The 17,974-nt window shown below is 42.3% G+C and overlaps 1 protein-coding gene across 3 annotated transcripts; it reads left to right on the forward strand.

The window, feature by feature from the left end:
- The first annotated feature begins 4,575 nt into the window (after positions 1-4,575).
- On the forward strand, positions 4,576-14,016 carry RNF6 (ring finger protein 6). Of its 3 annotated transcripts, XM_039718353.1 has the most exons (5): positions 4,576-5,184; positions 6,433-6,574; positions 7,865-8,074; positions 8,558-8,665; positions 9,978-13,436. In XM_039718353.1, exons 2-5 carry the CDS (start codon positions 6,526-6,528, stop codon positions 11,687-11,689), a joined length of 2,079 nt encoding a protein of 692 aa, XP_039574287.1. In that variant the 5' UTR covers positions 4,576-5,184; positions 6,433-6,525; the 3' UTR covers positions 11,690-13,436. The 3 variants fall into 3 exon arrangements, with proteins under 3 accessions (XP_039574287.1, XP_039574288.1, XP_039574286.1); XM_039718354.1 differs by lacking the exon at positions 6,433-6,574 and having other exon boundaries at positions 4,576-5,098; positions 9,978-14,016; XM_039718352.1 differs by having other exon boundaries at positions 4,576-6,574.
- The last annotated feature ends 3,958 nt before the right edge of the window (positions 14,017-17,974 follow it).

Consider the following 17,974-nt stretch of genomic DNA (forward strand, 5'->3'; position numbering starts at 1 on the left):
AAATAAGAGAAATCTGCAACTGTCCATTCCAATAAGCACTTTGTCTTTCCTGACCAAGGAGCAAAGTGTAAACTTATGAGTTTTGTAAGAATGTATAAAAAACATGCATAGTATAATAAAAACTGGTTTGAAGCCTTCTGAAAATGGAGTGTTGCTTTGTATTGTGACCATCTCAAATACGACATGGGAGCATCAATGCCGAAAGCAAAGCTGGTTTTGGGAGGAGTGTTAGGGCTAGAGTCAAAGTTTGTGAAGCAAAGCTTACAGCTAGGAAATGTACAACAAGCTACTTGCTCTTTGTTTTGCAGTCTTCAAAAATAGAATAAAAATAAAGAAAAGTAAACTTTAATATTTTTGCTTTCTTATCTTTATATTTTATAAGTAGATAACCTACAACACTCTCCCCATGCCATTAGAGTGTCTCCTCATTCCACGTATTAATCTGTCTAATTTGAACATACTTTTGCTTTTCAGAAAGCTTTTCATGCAACTGTAGCTACCTGCTAAAATTTTCCCATATCCCCATAGAGACATTTTTTAGTGGTGACTGAGGTGTTCCCAGCTTGGTATTGACTGAAAAAGTGCAGTACTGGTAAGTGCTATACATCTTCCATTTTTTTGTTTAGTCCAGAGAAAGGTGAAGGCAAGACAATAATATGGTGGCACTTTCCCCTTTTCTGTATGTAAAGAAAAACTGTCATACTTGCACAGTCTGAGTATTTTTCAGAAACCTTGCAATTTTTATTTGCAGATGAGTGAGCTGAGTAGTGGCAGCACTTAAAAAAGCAGTTTACTTAATACAGATAAGTAAAGTGCTGATTCTACAAAGTCTCCTATGTAAAGCAATTTGTGTTGGGGTTTTTTTCCGCTCAATTATATTTTACTATAAAATTGATCTAACAAAGCATCCTAGAATCTGGCTGGAGTGCAAGCTACTAACCAACATACATCCATCCTGTGGATCCAGGTGCTGTGTAGGAGACTTGTGCTTGCCTTCAGTGAAACATCTGTTTGCCAGACTTGGGACCACCTACAGTAACAATTAGCCTATGTTATGCTCCTGACAGAGATTCAGTTGTCACCATCCCTGGAGGTAGTTAAAAGACATGCAGATGTGGCACTTGGGGACATGGTTTAGTGGGGGACTTGGTAGTGCTGGGTTACTGGTTTGGACTGGATTTTAAAAGTCTTTTCCAAACTAAGTGATTCTCTCATTCTGCCTCTACAAACCTTGAAAATTCAGACCATGAACTCATGGTTACTTTTGTTACTGAGAAAAGCCCTGCCTGAGGGGAAATAAACCCTAAAATTAAATATTATTTTATATTTTTTTTCACATAATCATAGAAATATTAAAGTTGGAAGGGACCTCTGGATGATATCTAGGACAATATCCTGCTCAGAGCAGGGCTACTCTTAAATTCGAGTTGCTGGAGGGTTTTTCCACTCAAGCCTCTATGGAGGAAGATTCCATAGCCTCTCTGGACCTGACTATCCTCCAGGTGAAATTTTCTGTCCTTCTCTCAATACAAATCCTGCCTCTGTCTTTTCAGCAAGTTCCTTGTCAGTATTGGCAGGCTGCCCATTATTCCAGCTTGAAGAAGTCCTGGGGCCCACTGCCTCTCTCACGTGGCGAGTGCTCCAGCCCTATGACCATCTTAGTGCACTCCGCAGAACTCACTCCGATTCACCAGGAATTTTCCATATCAGGACTTTTCTACTGGAGAGCCCCAAACTGGGCATCGTATTCCACGTGCAGGCAAACAAGAGCCATGTAAAGGGAAGTAATAATTTCCCAGTCACATCCTGATAATCAATTTTCTGTGTTCACAGGATCACAGAATGGGTCAGGTTGAAAGGAACTGCAATGGTCATCTGGTCCAACCTCCCGGCTCAAGCAGGGTCCCTTATAACATGTTAACCAGGGTTGTGTCCAGACAACTTTTTTTAATATCTCCAGTGAAGGAGACTCCACAACCTCTCTTAGCACCTCTCTCACCACAACCTGTCCCAGTGCTCAATCATCTGCACAGTGAAGAAGTTCTTCCTCATGTTCAGGTAGAATGTCCTGAGCATCAGTTTCAAAGGGCCCATTGCCCTTTGTCGTGTTGCTCAGCACCACCAAAAAGAGCCTGGCCCCATCCTTTTGACACACTATATACATTGATAAGATCCTTTCTCAGCCTTCTCTTCTCCAAGCTAACAGCTTCTGGGGTGAAATCTTTCTCCTCTTTAACCACTGCCACCAGGACACTCCAACATTTCCAGCAGAGACAGTCAGTAAAGCCCCCACTCGGGATTGTCCCCAGGGGTTGGTCACTCCTAGATAGAGGACTGCATTTGTCCTTGTTGAACTTCATGAGGTTGCTGATGTCCCATTCCTCCAGCCTGTCCAGGTTCCTCTGAAGCAAATCAACTTCATGTCAGCACTTTGGTGTCACCTGGACATGCTAAGATCCAGTTTAAAAAGACTGATTATGAGGTTCTGCCTTCCTTATATCAAACAACAGAACAGAATAGAATAGAACTACTTTCTAAAGAACCTAAAAGATAGAACAATCAAATTAAATCCAGGTTCTCAAATTCTTTTTTACAAAACTTAGTAATTGCCTGAGGTTTGCTGCCCTCCACAGGCTATTTTTATTATAGTTGCAAAGAGAGTGTTTCACTGCGGACAGCACTGCTACAGTGCAATAATATTCTGAGATCTACTCTTGTCATTTTGTATTAACACCACAACATAAAATGAACAAGTACTTTACTTAGTGCACTGTTGTGAAACATCACTATGGCCTGTGCTGGAGAACAGGTCAGTGGAAAATAAACTAATTCAGTGTAAGGTTTTGGTATGGAAATATGTGTTTATTCACCCATCTAAATCATAACTTCCTTCTGGATGAACAGTCTGTATGTGGGCTTGATACCAGAGAAGATGTGTTTCACTGTGTGGAACAGTGATTAGTAAAAGTAGACTGTGAGAGGAAAAGATTTAAAAAACATAACTATATATATATATATATCTATGTATATATATGTATATATACACCCTTTTTCTAATCCAAAGATGGGAAAACTGAGAGGTGTTTTAAAAGCTTCTATTCCATTTTCAGTCTCATGAGAAGGGTGAGACAATACAGATGTTATAATTGACGCCATCACAATCAGAAGCCAACTATTTCCTCATTACAATACCCTATAAGTGTTTCTTGGCCCATCAGCTTTTTGCCATGCCATGCTGGAGATGCCTTAAAGCCAACCATCTAAAACTACCCCTCGTGGTCCCACTACAATGCATCTTTCATAGTTCTATTTCTCCAAAGTATCTAGTCTTGTTTGCAGGACTAGATGGCCATCTTTTGAAACTTTTTTCCTAGCTCCATTTTTCTCTCAACGATATCTGTCCTATTCCATGGCATTTCCAAGTCAGCGTTTCTTGTCTCAAAGTTTGCATATGGATGCATACTGTGTGGGCCTTCTGTCAGGCCCTGAGAACCCTCTACAAATCCATTTCCCACTTATTCTGACTTTTATTATGAAAGAAAAATTGATCTTCAGGAAGGACATATTTTAATTGCTTCAGGCAAGGTGAATCATAATAGAATACTAATTATTTATACTGCAGCAGGGCACATGGAAAACAAAGCGATTACCATTTTCTGAATGCAGCGAGCAAAGAGTAGTTCCTGATCTGGCCTCAGTGTTAAGAATTTGTCCCAGCCGTAAGTTTGTCCCATGGAAACCACCTAATGGCAGAACAGGAATGTAAACTACCACCAAACCTAAATATAACACTTGTGCAAACTCTTTTCCTTAAGCAGAATAAAGAAATCCTGGCTGCATTGTGAAATTATCTTCCCCGACAGCGGCCCTGAGCCCTTCCCAGCACCTCATTCATTACCGAGAGCGCTGCTTTGTGTCAAGACTGGATGTATAGACTGATGTTTATTTTAGTTTGGACACAAGAGCAGTTTGGGCTCTTGTGAGAGGGGTGAGGTAGATGTTTCACACAGAAGCACCCTCCTGGCGAAATCCCCTCATTTTTCCGATTTGTGCAAGATGTGTGCAGACAAGCCCTCACCAGCAGCTCGGGACCGCGCTGTGGGTGCCCTCAGCGCGTCCGCAACTAAAACCGGCAAAATTTTGTGAGAGGTTCCACGTCTCGCGTGGGAGAACTTCTACCCAAAACTCTGCAAATGGAAATCACTAAAATCGCGGCGCGAGGTGACGGCACCCAGCAATTATTTTTTGAACATTTTAGAAAAAAATTCAGTGGGAGATTCCTGTAGAAGGAAACGTAAACAAGAAAGGGAGGCAAAGTCACAGAAGAAGGAAAAGCGTCTCATTTAAACCCGCAGGGAGCAGCGGGAAAAGCGATTCCCAAACCAATCTCATTCCTTATGTAAGGCAGCACAGAGTGCCAACCGCGCGTGCGCGCCAGGGGGCGGCACTCGCGGCGGGGGCCGCCCCCTCTCTCGCGCACGGAACCTGCGCCGGCGGCGACGGCAGCCACCCGGACGGCAATCGGCGCTGGAGCCGGCGCCCGGACGGCGATCGGGGCAGGAGCGGCCCGAGCGGGGCGGGAGGGCACCGGCTGCCATTGGCCGCGGCCGGGCGGGAGCCCCGTCAGTCCCGGCGCTGCCGTGCCCCGGCAACAGGCGGGGCGGGCAGGAGCGGGCCCGGGGCTCGGTCGGTCCCCGGAGCCCTGGCGGCTCCACGGCCTGGGGTGCGGGCCGATCCCGCCCTGGGCCTGGCTCAGCTGTCTGCGGGCCCTGCTGCCGGCCCGGGGCGGGGGCGGGCGGCCGCTCCCGGGCCCTCGGCTTGGGTCGCGCTGGGTGTCCCGGGGGCGGTGTTTTCATTGCCTTCTGACTCTCCCTTTCTCTCTCCTTCCTCCTCTCCTTCCCCAGGCTTCGTGCGTGGGGGTTTGGTTTGGGGGTTGTTTGTCTTTTTTTTTTTTTTTTTTTTTTTTTTTTTTTTTTTCTTTATTCCCGAAGTCGGTGAGATCATCCTGCCTGGAGGCTGTGGTGTGACAGAAATGCTAAATAGCCCTCTAGTTCGGGGAGGCTTCCTCAGTTAAACCCCGTAGTCGCCTTGCAATCAGGTGGTAGTCTTTCAGAAAATGAAATGAGTGCCTAATTGAACCGGGGGTGGTATTCAGGGAAGCAAGCTGAAACTTAAAAGCCTAAGGTATATATTAAAAAATAGTTGTAAACCTTAAAGAATAGGCTAGAGTCATCATGAATGAAAGTCTAAAGGAGTAAGTCTTAGGTTGAAAATGCTAGAAAGCGTAACTGTTGGCATATGACTCGTACCTCTTTGCAAAGGAAGAGTAATCCAAGTCATAACTGGATTTTGATTTCAGTTTTTTGCAATTTACTAGTTACTACCCTTCAACTTTTCAATACCCAGAAATGTTCTAGTGCAATGTACTTCGTTTTTGATACAGTTAATACCCTTCAACTTTAACAACTCTAAAACATTTTCGGTGCCAAAGTACTTAGTTTTGATGGCGTTTGATAAATAGGGATAGTAGTTGTCATCCATGGAGTTATGTTTAACAGATGGGACAACCGAGCACTTCACACTCCTTACTGTTTCTAAGTGAGTCATTCAAGGAGTGTGACTAATCATCCTACCATACAGTTGTCAACAAAAGAGTATTTTTTTTGTTCTTAACTACCCACAAAATCAAAGAGATTTCCAGATTTTCTGTGGATAACTGATAACTAAAGAACCTCTTTTGAATGACACTTTAAATTTAAATTGAGGGGAACTACATGTGATGGACTTATTTCTTGTCTTAAGAATATATGTGGGATTTTCTTCTGTGCAGCAGTACAATGATGTACCTGGGAAGTTGGTTAACTAAGAATGGTCATTGTTGGGCAAGCAGCCACATGTTGTTTTAAGGCATTTGTCTAAATAACAACCTCACGTGAAACTGAATTAATTTTATCAGTCCTCTTTCCCCCCTCCCCGCTGCACCTGTGTCAAGCTGTAAGTCCCCTGGGACAGAGGCAGTTCAGTATTCAGTGCAGTCTGGATTGGGGATTTTCATGGTAATAGTGTTGATGAGGTAATTTTCATGATGGGTGTTGCCAAGGTAGTGATAGTGCTGGCTGGGGGTTGGGTGGGAGCTGCTTTTGTTGTGAGGAAACCGGAGTAGTAAGAGGAAGAGCTGGATGAGAAATTTGTGTTTAGAAGTGTGACACAAGAAGTGACCTGATTTGAGCACAGCCCTTGTGGGAAATCGAAGTCAGCAGTTAACTACAACTTGTGAGGCTGAGCCAAGAGGACAACATTGATTAAAAATAAAAAAGTATTATGGGAATGGAAAATGTCTTGAAGGGAAGATACTCAGATTTAATTTAAGTTGACTGAGTAAGATCTGGGAGAGAAGATTTTAAATGTACCAAAATGTAGTGTTGCACACAGGAGGAAGATGGTTGATTTGGAAGAAATGTGTTTAGAAGTGCAGTTACCTGGGACAGGGGCTGGTGGGGGGAAGTAACATGAGGTGTGGAAATAATGAAACCAAGGACACATCAGAATGGATCCCACAAAGAACGTAAGAAAGGTATATTAAATGTATGCCAGCTTCTGCTGTTGACAAATACATTTTTTTTTTGTATCTGTTTGCAGTATTGGTAATGATTTGCTTTTTTTTTTTGGATGTATTAATATAATAGTTGGTTTGGTCTGTTGTCTCATCACCTGTCCCGTGAAGACTAATTATTGATCAGGAGTGTGCTTAGAACGCTGTTTTCCTTGTTTTCCCTGTAATCTAAACTTGAAGTGACTTTTACGTAGGTGTAAATTGACAAAAAGCAAACAAATAAAACAGAAAGGCATTTACCCACATGCAAGCAGATTGGTGCAGCGAGGTTGGGGCTTTTTAGCCTGATGATCTCTAGAGAAGTGATCTCTTTTTTCAGGTATCTGCCTCAGCAGGTGTTGCAGGTGCCTTTTGTTAAACAGGAAGCTCAATTGAAAGGACACTTTATCGTCTTTCAGATAGATAGTGGAAGAACAGGTTTCCTTTAGAAAATAGGAAAGTTGCGGAGTGGTCTGAGGATTGAGTCCTAACCAGAGAGAGGTGGTAATGGTGCAGAAATTAATGGAGATGATGCCTCTGTGACACTGGAAGGTTATTCTTGCCTTCTAACCATTCAGTATTTGGTAAGCGATGAAGAACTGTGGCAAAAGTACAGCCCATCCCTTTTACCCCATATTCTGGAGATGGGTGTCTCTTTGCTAGCTAATCCTTGGATTAGAGAATGCAAGGAAAATATACAAATAAAGTAGGAATGTCAGAAGAGTCATTCCACCAAAAAGAAATCTGTAGGCTGTGCACTATGTGGGTGATATTACCGATGAAAATACTAATGTAGCCTTATGCTGGGGTTGTCACAAGTCTGCGCTGGGTCATGGCAGTCCAATAATGATAAAACCTCATTTTTAACTATCCTTCAGCTTTTGAAATACTCCCCACTGCTGTTGTATTTTACTTGAGAGAAAGGACATACATTTTATGTTAATTCCTTTAACTTTCTAGAATATCATTATTTAGCAAAAAAAAATTCCCAACCTGTCATTGCATTTTTATTTTGAAGTTGCCATACCAACCAGTGTGCCCTTTCAGTGAGGAAGGGGGCTTGAAACTATTTTTCAGCAAGCTACAAGTATTTATATATTTGAATAATAAACTACCCTGTTGTCTTGGCAAATAACATGGAGCTTGGTTCACTTTAATCATCTTTAGCTATTAATAAACTAATTTATTTGAAAATGCTGGGGATGTTTTACTGCAAATTAGGTAAATACTTCCTGTAATTCCTGGGCAGTCTAATCTTCTGGTTTTATCCAGGACAGCTTGCCGTTATCGGTATGGATCGCTCCCGACACCGTGCGGGAAACGGCAACGAGCAGGCGCCTTCGCGGGAGCGCAGCGGCGAAGGGGAGAGACAGCGGCAGCTGGAGCGCCTCAGCAGGGAGGAGGCCTACTACCAGTTCATTAACGAGCTCAACGAGGAGGACTACAGGTTAATGAGGGACCGAAACCTGCTTGGCACTCCTGGTAAGATGTGCATACCTTCAGTGGAAGTGTAGTGGAGTAACTCTCCTGCTGTTAGGCACCACATGAGGTACTGTGACTCAAGCAGCCTGACTTCTGGGGCTTTGTAGAAAGGGAAACTCCTCCACATGCAACAAAAGTATAACACTTCACCTGTATAGCAAGATGGTGCATTTGAATGTCCAAGCCCAGATAATTAATATTTGGTACATTCAAGTTGATGTGTGGCAATTTTGGGGGCCTCTGAAGTATTACTGAAGCTGGCATGCTGTCAACACATTCAGCATCTTTTTCTTCACTCCACCACCTACTGCCTCTGATATCTGCATTATGATCACATTAGTGCTGTTTTCTTTCTGGTTTCATCAGTTTTGTCTGTCTTCTGAAGATTTTAATTCAAGATAGAAAATGTTATTTCTGCATGGCTGTATAGAGGTAGTAATAGTGTCTTATCTAACAGTGTTATCAAAATGTAAATTAATTCAGGAGAAATAACAGCAGAAGAGTTGCAGCAACGTTTGGAGGGGGCTAAGGAGCGTCTGACGTCACAGTCTGATCTGGATAACAGAGAAGGTGAAGGCAGAACTGCTGGAGGTAAACACTCTTTATTCGTATATATAGACACATAGTATGTGGTGCATAAGTAAAGATAGTTCTGTAAAGATACTTAAGAGACACTCATTTCTCTTTTTTTTTTTTTTCTTTCAATGTGGCTCTGGGGATCGTTTAAAAGTGAGAGCTTTCCTAAGGATATAAAACCAAACTTGAAATACTTGATGAGAACTCGCTTATGTTAATCACAAATTACTTGGTCCTTTTTCCCTCATTTTCCTTTGCTAGTAAATGTAGTAGCACAAAAAATACCTATTTTTCAGTTCTTAGAGGTTTTTATCATGTATTAGAGCAGCTGGAAAACAAGTTAATTAGAAAATAGTCTCTCCACTGTTTTGACACTTCTGTTGTTTCATTTCCATTTGTATTAGTCAGGTGAGGCTTGTGTTTTTTGCACTGTCTGTCTTCCATTCCCCAGAAATATTGGCTTACTCATTTGGCCAATTTTAGTCAGATTTGGGAGAGGAATTGGCAGCTCAGAAATGAAAATACCCATGTTCTTGTAAGTTTCCTGGACACAGAGAGATGATGGAGTAGAGAGAAATTAACCTGATCCCTTCAAGGGAAAAATCTTCACTGTGATCATGACAGTTTGCCTGCTTCATACACATAGTTAGCCCTAACCACAACACTTCTATCTGTTCCTGAGCGTGTAGTTGGAGAAGGCTTGAAAATGGAGCTGTGAGTATTGTAATAGGAAAACAGTATGTCTGCACAGAAGGAGAAAATTGTTCAAACCATGCATCCCACCAAGACACATTCCTGTGTAAGCTGCCCTAGGTGACTTTGCCTTGGCATGGGAGAGGAACTAGAATATCTCCAGAGGTTCCTGCCAACCTTAATGATTTTGTGATCATTTATTCTACTGCTTACAGGAAACATTTTTTAAAAAATGTTTTCCAAAAGAAGACAAGACTTATTAATCCTTTTCCTGCTGTATGAAAATGAGTTGTTAAAATATTCCCAAACTGGTAACTTCAGCGAGGGGCAGGTATTCGATAAATGCAACCATCTTTGGACCACCTGAATCTGAACACTGGCTCAGAAGAGGCCATCTGGGCATATTAATTTCTCTTTGAGTCTGCCAGTGAGACAAAAATTCTAGGTAGAACTGGTAAGTTTTGCTGACATTTTTACATAGAGCACATTTTTGTACATTAGCATAGCAAGGTAGGTGCCCTGCTGCTGTGTTGTGTCTGAAGTCAGAGCCTAGCAAGTGAAGAGGATTTGGGGTGCATTGTACTACACAGAGCATGCAGTTGTATAAATGTTTGCAATTCTTTGTTTCTCTCAGATTCTGAAGTTCTTGGGGAAAACTCCAACGGCGACTCTTTGCTTGAATGGCTTAACACGTTTCGTCGCACAGGAAATGCCACTCGCAGTGGGCAGAGTGGGAACCAAACCTGGAGAGCTGTGAGTCGAACGAATCCAAACAGTGGGGAGTTTCGCTTTAGTCTTGAAATCAATATAAATCATGATCATAACAGTTTGGAAACTTCTGGTGAGGAGTATGTTGATATAGACGCTACCAGACTCTACGTAGAAAGAAGACGTCAGCTAGTTGCCAGTTCAGGACCACCACGGACAAGGAGCATGGCTGCAAGAGAGGCAAACAACGAAGCTGCAAGGACCAGGCTTTTAAGACGTGCCATGGCATTAAGGTCAGAAATAGTCTCTCATGCAGTCTCGGGGAGGCTCAGGAGTAGAACAAGGGAGCTGATGGGCCAGACAAATAATACTACACGAAATAATCCTGTGGCTGCTCCTGAACCAAGAGAAATGCCAGAAAGAGGAACTTCTGCAGGAGTCAGAAGGGGTAGAGCTAGAACTAACGCCCGGATGAATACAAACCAAAGACTAGAAATTTTGCGGCTGAGGTCTACCCTAAGTAGTCGAAGCCGCTCCCCGCTGCAAAGGCAAGGTGATGCTGCTCATTCTGAGGAACGTGGACAGAGGCAGGATAGAAATGCACAGCAGGTGCACAGAAGTAGGAGACAAACAGCTCAGGCTTCTCCACAGCCTACTGAAGAGCAAGCAAGAGGTAACACTCAGGCTCCCCAGCTTTCCAGTGTAGCCCCATCCGTACGAACAACTTCGGAAGAGGAAGAACCTAGTAGGCCAGTAGCTGCTGCCAGAAGGCACCCGACTATTACATTGGATCTTCAGGTGAGAAGAATTCGTCCTGGAGAAAACAGAGACCGGGACAGCATTGCCAGTAGAACTCGTTCTAGAGTAGGAATGTCAGAAAACACAGTTACCTTTGAAAGTGACAGTGGGGGATTTCGGCGTACGATATCCCGCTCAGAACGCGCAGGCATTCGGACCTACATTAGCACTATACGGATACCTCTTCGTCGGATTTCAGAAACTGGGCTTGGGGAACCTTCATCAGTGGCTCTTCGATCAATCCTTAGACAGATAATGACAGGCTTTGGAGAGCTGAGTTCTTTAATGGAAACTGAATCTAATTCAGAAGTGCAAAGAGGCGGTCATCACTCGGTGGATGCACAGAATAACTCAAGTTCAGCAAATGGCAGTGATCCAAGCGGGGTTTTGTCTAGGAATGGACATGCAGTAGATGGCAGCAGGGAAAGAAATGGACAGAGGGGTGGTAGTCAACGCTCTGGGCGCAATCATGAGAACCAAGGTAACAGGCAGTCTCAAGATGCAAACAACCTAGTGGAGAATGGAACACTGCCCATCCTTCGGCTTGCCCACTTCTTTCTGCTGAATGAGGATGATGATGATGATCGTTTAAGAGGTTTAACCAAAGAGCAGATTGACAATCTTTCTACACGGAACTATGGGGATGTTCATACTGAAAATGAATGGAGTAAAACATGCAGTGTTTGCATTAATGAATATGCAACAGGGAATAAGCTAAGGCAGTTACCTTGTACGCATGAGTTTCATATTCATTGTATTGATCGCTGGCTTTCTGAAAACTCCACCTGCCCAATTTGTCGGCAGCCAGTTCTGGGGTCTAATGCCACAGATAATGGCTAGAATTGTTTGTACTGCTCAGCACTTAAGGATTTGTTCCTGCTCTGTTATGAGCCAGATGAAATTCATTGACTTACATATGGGTCCGTTTGTGGGGGGAGTTTTGTTAAATTTCTTCAAAAATTATAGAAACTTATCTAAATCTAACAATGTAAATACTATTTTTTCCAAGTGCAGGTCTAGGAGCACACATAGAACCAAATGATATTGGTAAAGTTTATATTTTTTTAAGTAATTTTGTTATGCTAAGCACTTTTGTAAATACAGAAATGCAATAGTTAATCAGTCCTGCTTAATGTATGTTTTTTAACATTGTAATGGACTTGCTTTATTTAGATTACAAAATGTTTCACACAGACCCACCACTGTGTTGAAAAATTAGTGGCTAAATAGCCATTTGTTAGCTTTTTGTTCTAAGAACAATTTCTTTTACAGAGAGTCTCTTGCTGGACATGTTTGCTAAAGATATTTAAGTTACTTGAAGTGCTCATTTTATTAGATTTTTTTTTAAACATTGAAATATCCTTTCCAAAAACTTGCCAATTTGGTTCTATTTAAAAAATTCTATGGCAGTTTTGCATGTGGGTTTACACAGTTCTTAACGTTGACGAGTTCTTATTCAGAAGTGGATGATATAGTGGCATTATGAAATGTATATAATTAAATGCTGTCTTTGACAATCTTTGTCTTTTCAGTGCAGACAGCAATCAAATCTGATAATTCTGAGAGGGTGTGTTTTACTTGCTCAAAGAATAAATGAGCACTAAGGAAGCCTTTTTACTCTTCAAATTACTCAATCAATATTCCTGGGGTTTTAACTGCCTTAGTTTAAAGAGGGAAAACATTTCCTTGACCATTATACTATCTGTAATATGCATGTTTTGGGCATCCTATTCAGAAGAACAAAACAAAGACTTGAAGTGCTTTTGTATAGAAATTTAAGTTACACATGTAGTGTTGGTCCTCTTGAAACACGCCTGAGGACTGAGTGGCAAAAGACATAAAAAAGGATAAAATTCCCTGAAAATCCCCAGTATCTGTATAATTAGATATTGAACTTTATACCAATGACTTACACTGAAATAAACTTACAAGTTAAATAACTGAGGCTGTATGTGAATTGCTGTTGAGCCATATCCTGTAGATTAATAAGAAAATTTACTATTCTTAATATTCAGTCTCAGTTTTCATTTTTCCCCAGCTCTGTTCCTGGCCTTTTAGTTATTATGCTGCATAAAAGCCCAGCACAAAGCACTCTAGGGGTTTCTAGGAGAAGCTGGATGTTACAAAGCTTGTCTTCTGAGCAACCTGCATCGCAATCCCTGGAGAAATGCAGAAATGTGCACTAATCTGCTGTGTGTAGTCTGAGCAGTAGACAGAGTGCTTGGAAGTGAACAAGTCCTACTGCCTTTCTCTGCCTGCAGATAGTGGCCTTGGCAAATGTGCTTCTGTGCCAGGTGCGTCACTTAGAACATCTGCTGATGCTATCCTTCAAGGGTAGCTATAAAATCCCATGTGATTGGATGTCTGCTTCCGTTCTGCAAGTGGAAAACTTGTGTCTTAAATTCAACAGAAGGGCTTCTTTTCATTCCTGAAAGTCGTTATAAGAAACTCTGTTATGAGATTTAGATGATTTAAGGATATGATTAAGATCTCTTCTGGTGTAATTTGTGCTGTTAATTACTGCAAAGGTTGTTGACCCCTCCCTCAAGTGCTTCCTTAGCTTCAATAAAGAATGAGGAGATTTAAATGTGATTATAAGAGCTAGCTTTATTTTTTTTTTGGCTTTTTTTTCCTTTTACTTCTGTTAGCTGCTGAGGCTGACAGAATATAAATACATACATGTCTCCTGTCACTTCCTTGCTTCTTTATGACTTCCTTTTATTTTTGAACTCTGCCTGATTGAAAAGACACATCCATAGAAACCTACCTTTGGCTAACTACTGCCTTGCTGGTCAGGTCCTTCAAGGTCAGTTTTAACTCTAATCCTTACAACTGCTACACTAATGCACTAGAGATGAAAGGAGATTCCCTGTGCCTTTTTTCCGTTCAAACAGGAATTTTGCTGTGTGTAAGAGCACAGTTGGTTATGTGGCTCAAGATGAGATCATCTGTGACAGGGTATGTTTTACTGAGCTGCTAAGCACAGTGAGAGCTTTCTGTGGAAATTGAAGGCTACGGGAAAAGAAACATTAAGCCTCCACTATGATATTCCTGCCCTGTCACATGAGAGCTGTCAAGTATTTCCCTTTCATTGAGAAGCATGTAATTTGTTACTCAGCTTTCCCAAGATACTGTGTAAATGGCACCAATTAAATCATAGTAATACAGTTTGCTGTTGGTTTCTGTTACCTCCGTTTCTGTGATAAAATTTCAGTTCTCTGCCACCCCCACCCTCCAAACTATTTTTTTTTTACCTTTTCCTTTGGTCACATTAAGAAACATAATTTATTTATATGAGAAGAAATAAAAAATTGGACAATTTTTGCAAATAAGTGCACTTAAAATGAAACATTAAATGAAGTTCAACTGGCAGCATTAATCCAGAGCCTGTAGAAAGCCTTAATGTGGAGATGACCAAGAGAGCTGCCTTAAACATGATACCTGCAAAGACAAAGATAAATATCAGGCTGAATTAATAGATTTTTCTATTTCTTATATGTGTGATGCTATTAGTGACTTTCTAGCTGATATTATGGCCCCGTCTGTCTCTCTAATTGTCTCTTCTTTAATAATATATCACATAGGAGTGGATTCCTGTGTTGCCAAGTAACACACAACAAATAGCAACATGTGCAAATTGGAAATATAAAAGGAAGCAGTAAATGGTAGCAGGTTATGTCCTGTCACTTCATGCTTTTGCCTTGATGGGAAATAACTATTCCGCTTTTAAAAGCAGATGCCACTTCCCCATGCCCAAGCTGCTGCTGAAGTAACCCTGTGCAGTTATCTGTAACTACCAAGTGACTGATCAGAGCCCAACCAGCCTGACCCCCAGGCCAACTGGGAATGATGTGGGGTGGGGCAGGACATCCTGCAACTGTGAGGATATGATGGGCCAAGCTGGTATTCAGAGTGTGCAAGGTGATGGGGGGAGGAGAAACCTCATAATGGAAGAGTTTGCAGGAGACTCACTCCAGGTCTGTTCACGCAATTAAAGCAGGCTCTGCAGGTCAGTAAGGTGGGGCAGATACTTTTCTTTCTCTAAGAACTCAGCATCTCAAGTGCTGGTCTGTAGAATTTGTGGGGAAGAAGCAGGAGGAATCAGGTCTGTTTGCAGTTCAGAGGCTGTGATCTCATCAGGATCACAGAGACCTGGGGGCATGGCTCACGCAGCTGGAGTGCTGCAATGGATGGATGCAGGCTCTTTAGGAAGGACAGCGATGGGGAGGAGCTGCCTTTTGAGGTGAGAGCAGCAGGAATGCATGAACTCAGGATGGATGAGGAGCCAGCTGAGAGCCAGGTCACAAGCAGTGGGCAGACCAGCATGGTCACTGTTGTGGTAGCTGTGTGCTACAGACCACCTGTTCAGAAAAAGGCAGATGGGATCTTCTTCAGACAAACAGTCCATATCATCTTGGGATTATTGTTTCACAAATGAGACACATTAATTTGATTGTGGGTTGTAGGATTTGCCAGCTCCTGAGGAGGCTTTGAGACCTGACTTTCCTTTTGAATGCACTGACCATACATCTGTGCAGTCTGCAGGATTTAATGGGAGAGAGGGGGCAAATGTCAAAGCTCAGGATTATTGTTAACCAGTCATATACCATGGTTATAACTGGAGCTGTGCATACCCAGCTGTGGTCAGTGCAGCATTCAGAACAAAAGACGTGGCTGTGCTGACAGTGCAGCACTCAGAGATGAGTCTTTAAAATTAAAAATATAATTAGCTCTCCTGAGATCCTATGCAGCTACTCTGATTTCAGCCTGCACACAGCATCAATAACAGGCGAGCACTGCCCAGCACACTGCAGACTTCCCTCAGCCTGCTCAACAGGGGGAATGGGCTTAGCCCACCTTTTGGACGCACAAGATATCTTGCAGCAAAATTTCTTCCATTTCTTTTTTCTTCCCCTGGGTTTACACTAGAGTTTGACTAGTGTGGAAGAGACCTGGAGCAGGTTCACCAGATACTTGATGCACGTTGCTCTTTGGCATTCACACTTGTTCCAGAAGGTGTTTATTCCAGCACTAAATTTATCTTTAGTGTAATGTAAATTGCCTGAAGTGCAAAAATGAAACATATACACACTAAAACAAAACAAATACAGCTTTGATTTTGTTTTACAGGTTGAACAACTAAAATGGGATATGTGGGATCACTTTGTCCCATCATTTTAAGCAGTCCTTTTGAAGGCTGAATTTCAGGCATTTATAACCACAGTTAGGGCTCTTGTCCCAAGTAACATGGGACAGATAAATTGTAATGCTTGTACTTCCAAGAAAAGCGCTTGAATTGTATGTTGAACTTTTCCATTTCATCAGTAATATTAAGACTTCAACTTGGCCAGTTCCATTGTGATGTATTTCCTTTCACAGCTCTGTTTCTACAGTGCTGAGCATCTGACATACCTTGCAGTGCCTATGAGCTATTTTTGCAGTTCACACACATTTGAGTTACATTAATAATGCTTCACTCTTTACCTTCAGGCATGCGTGCCCAGGAAAGCATATCATGTTGCTATTTTAATACAGAGGTCTTGCCCTTTTCTGACTGAGTAATGCATGAATAGAGCACTTTGGCTGCTAGTACAATTTCTTTTACTGTGTTCTTAAACACATTTTGCATACAGTTTATTCAATTTGTTCAATGTTTGTTCAATGTTCAATATGTTACCAGCATACAGATAAACACTGAAAGAGTAGGAATTGCCAGTAAGTGTATGAGAACACACTGTAGTTAACTTGCATAATGTGTAGCATTTAACTTGAATATACATAGTGAGAGTAAAAAATCATATTATTTCAGCAAAAGGTCTCTAAAATTTAGCCCTCTCCCCCACTTCATTTTAAGTATCTTCAAGTCTAGACTGCATTTTTTTTTCTAGTTACATGAATCTCAAACTATGATTCTGGCCTCCAGCTGATTTCAATCTCTCATTATTCCCGTGCATCCACTGTGCTCTGACATAAATCAAGTTATAGCTCCTTTCTCTGTGATCTAGGCTGTGAGATGTGAGTAATGCAATTTGAGGCATCCAAAACCCCAGGAAGTACTGTGATGAGATTCTGTTTCACTATACGAGATTCCTTCTCACTATGATGGTGGTAGAACTGGGGAAGGCAGAACAACCTGAATAACCCGGACTCTTGGACAGAAGCATACTGAGAGCAAGAGCCCGTGCAGAGCCCCAGAGCCTCCCACGGCACATCCCCTGCGCTGCCTGGACCAGCTGAATTCGTCTGAAACTTCGGCTTCCAAGAGGAAGTGTCTCACAGCAGGAGAGGGCGCCAGACAACAAGGAGCAAGTGTTGCCTTGGCGAGCACAGACCTGCCTCTCAAGGGGAAGGTGACCGGCAATAGGGCACCGGGTGACAACCCTCCCTTTAAGGGGAAAGGAGCACTTGAGCTTCGAAAATGCTCATTGGTCGAAAGGAGCGACAAAAGTCCGAGGGTTCACAAACAGAGAGTTTTACTGGCAAATTACACACTTGATGTGGAAATTGGTGTGTTAATCCTACACCTGCTATACAGCACTGGGTTTTGGGTAAAGGGGTAGGGTGAAGGGAAGAGACAAATTAGGCATATGGCAGTGGGTTTTGGATAAAGAGGGAGGGTGGCAGGGAAAAGAAATTAAAGAGGTTAATTTAAAAAGAAAAGGTTAATCTCTAAAAGGAAAAGAGAAAAAAGAAAGGGAAAGAAAGAGGAAAAGATAGGTGAAAAGGCATCATCAGCCCTTGTTGCAGCATTGATCCAGCTGATAAGATGCCTATCCTTGTTTCAGCATCAATCCAGCTGATAAGCAGTGGTCCAGGTGAGCCAGTCCAGCTGATGAGATGTCTGGGCTCTGGGGGCACCACCTGGACTTGGGAATGCCCTTTTATTGACAAGTTTCTCCACCCCAAAGACATGTTTCTCATTTTCCATATTAATTAATTACCATGCAGTCAGTTCTTTTAGGCCTTTCTGGAAATGGGCCAGAGGGCTTCAGGAGTCTTTGGTGGTTGATTCGAAATAATGCCAAGGAAAACCACTGCCAATCCCACCTCATAGACCGTGTCCACTTCCTGCCAATCATTCCTGCACTCTGCTGTACTGTGCTGTGGTTCTTTCTCATGAATAAG

Source organism: Passer montanus, unplaced genomic scaffold (genome assembly GCF_014805655.1).
Source record: "Passer montanus isolate IOZ18808 unplaced genomic scaffold, ASM1480565v1 scaffold4, whole genome shotgun sequence".
NCBI lineage: Eukaryota > Metazoa > Chordata > Aves > Passeriformes > Passeridae > Passer > Passer montanus.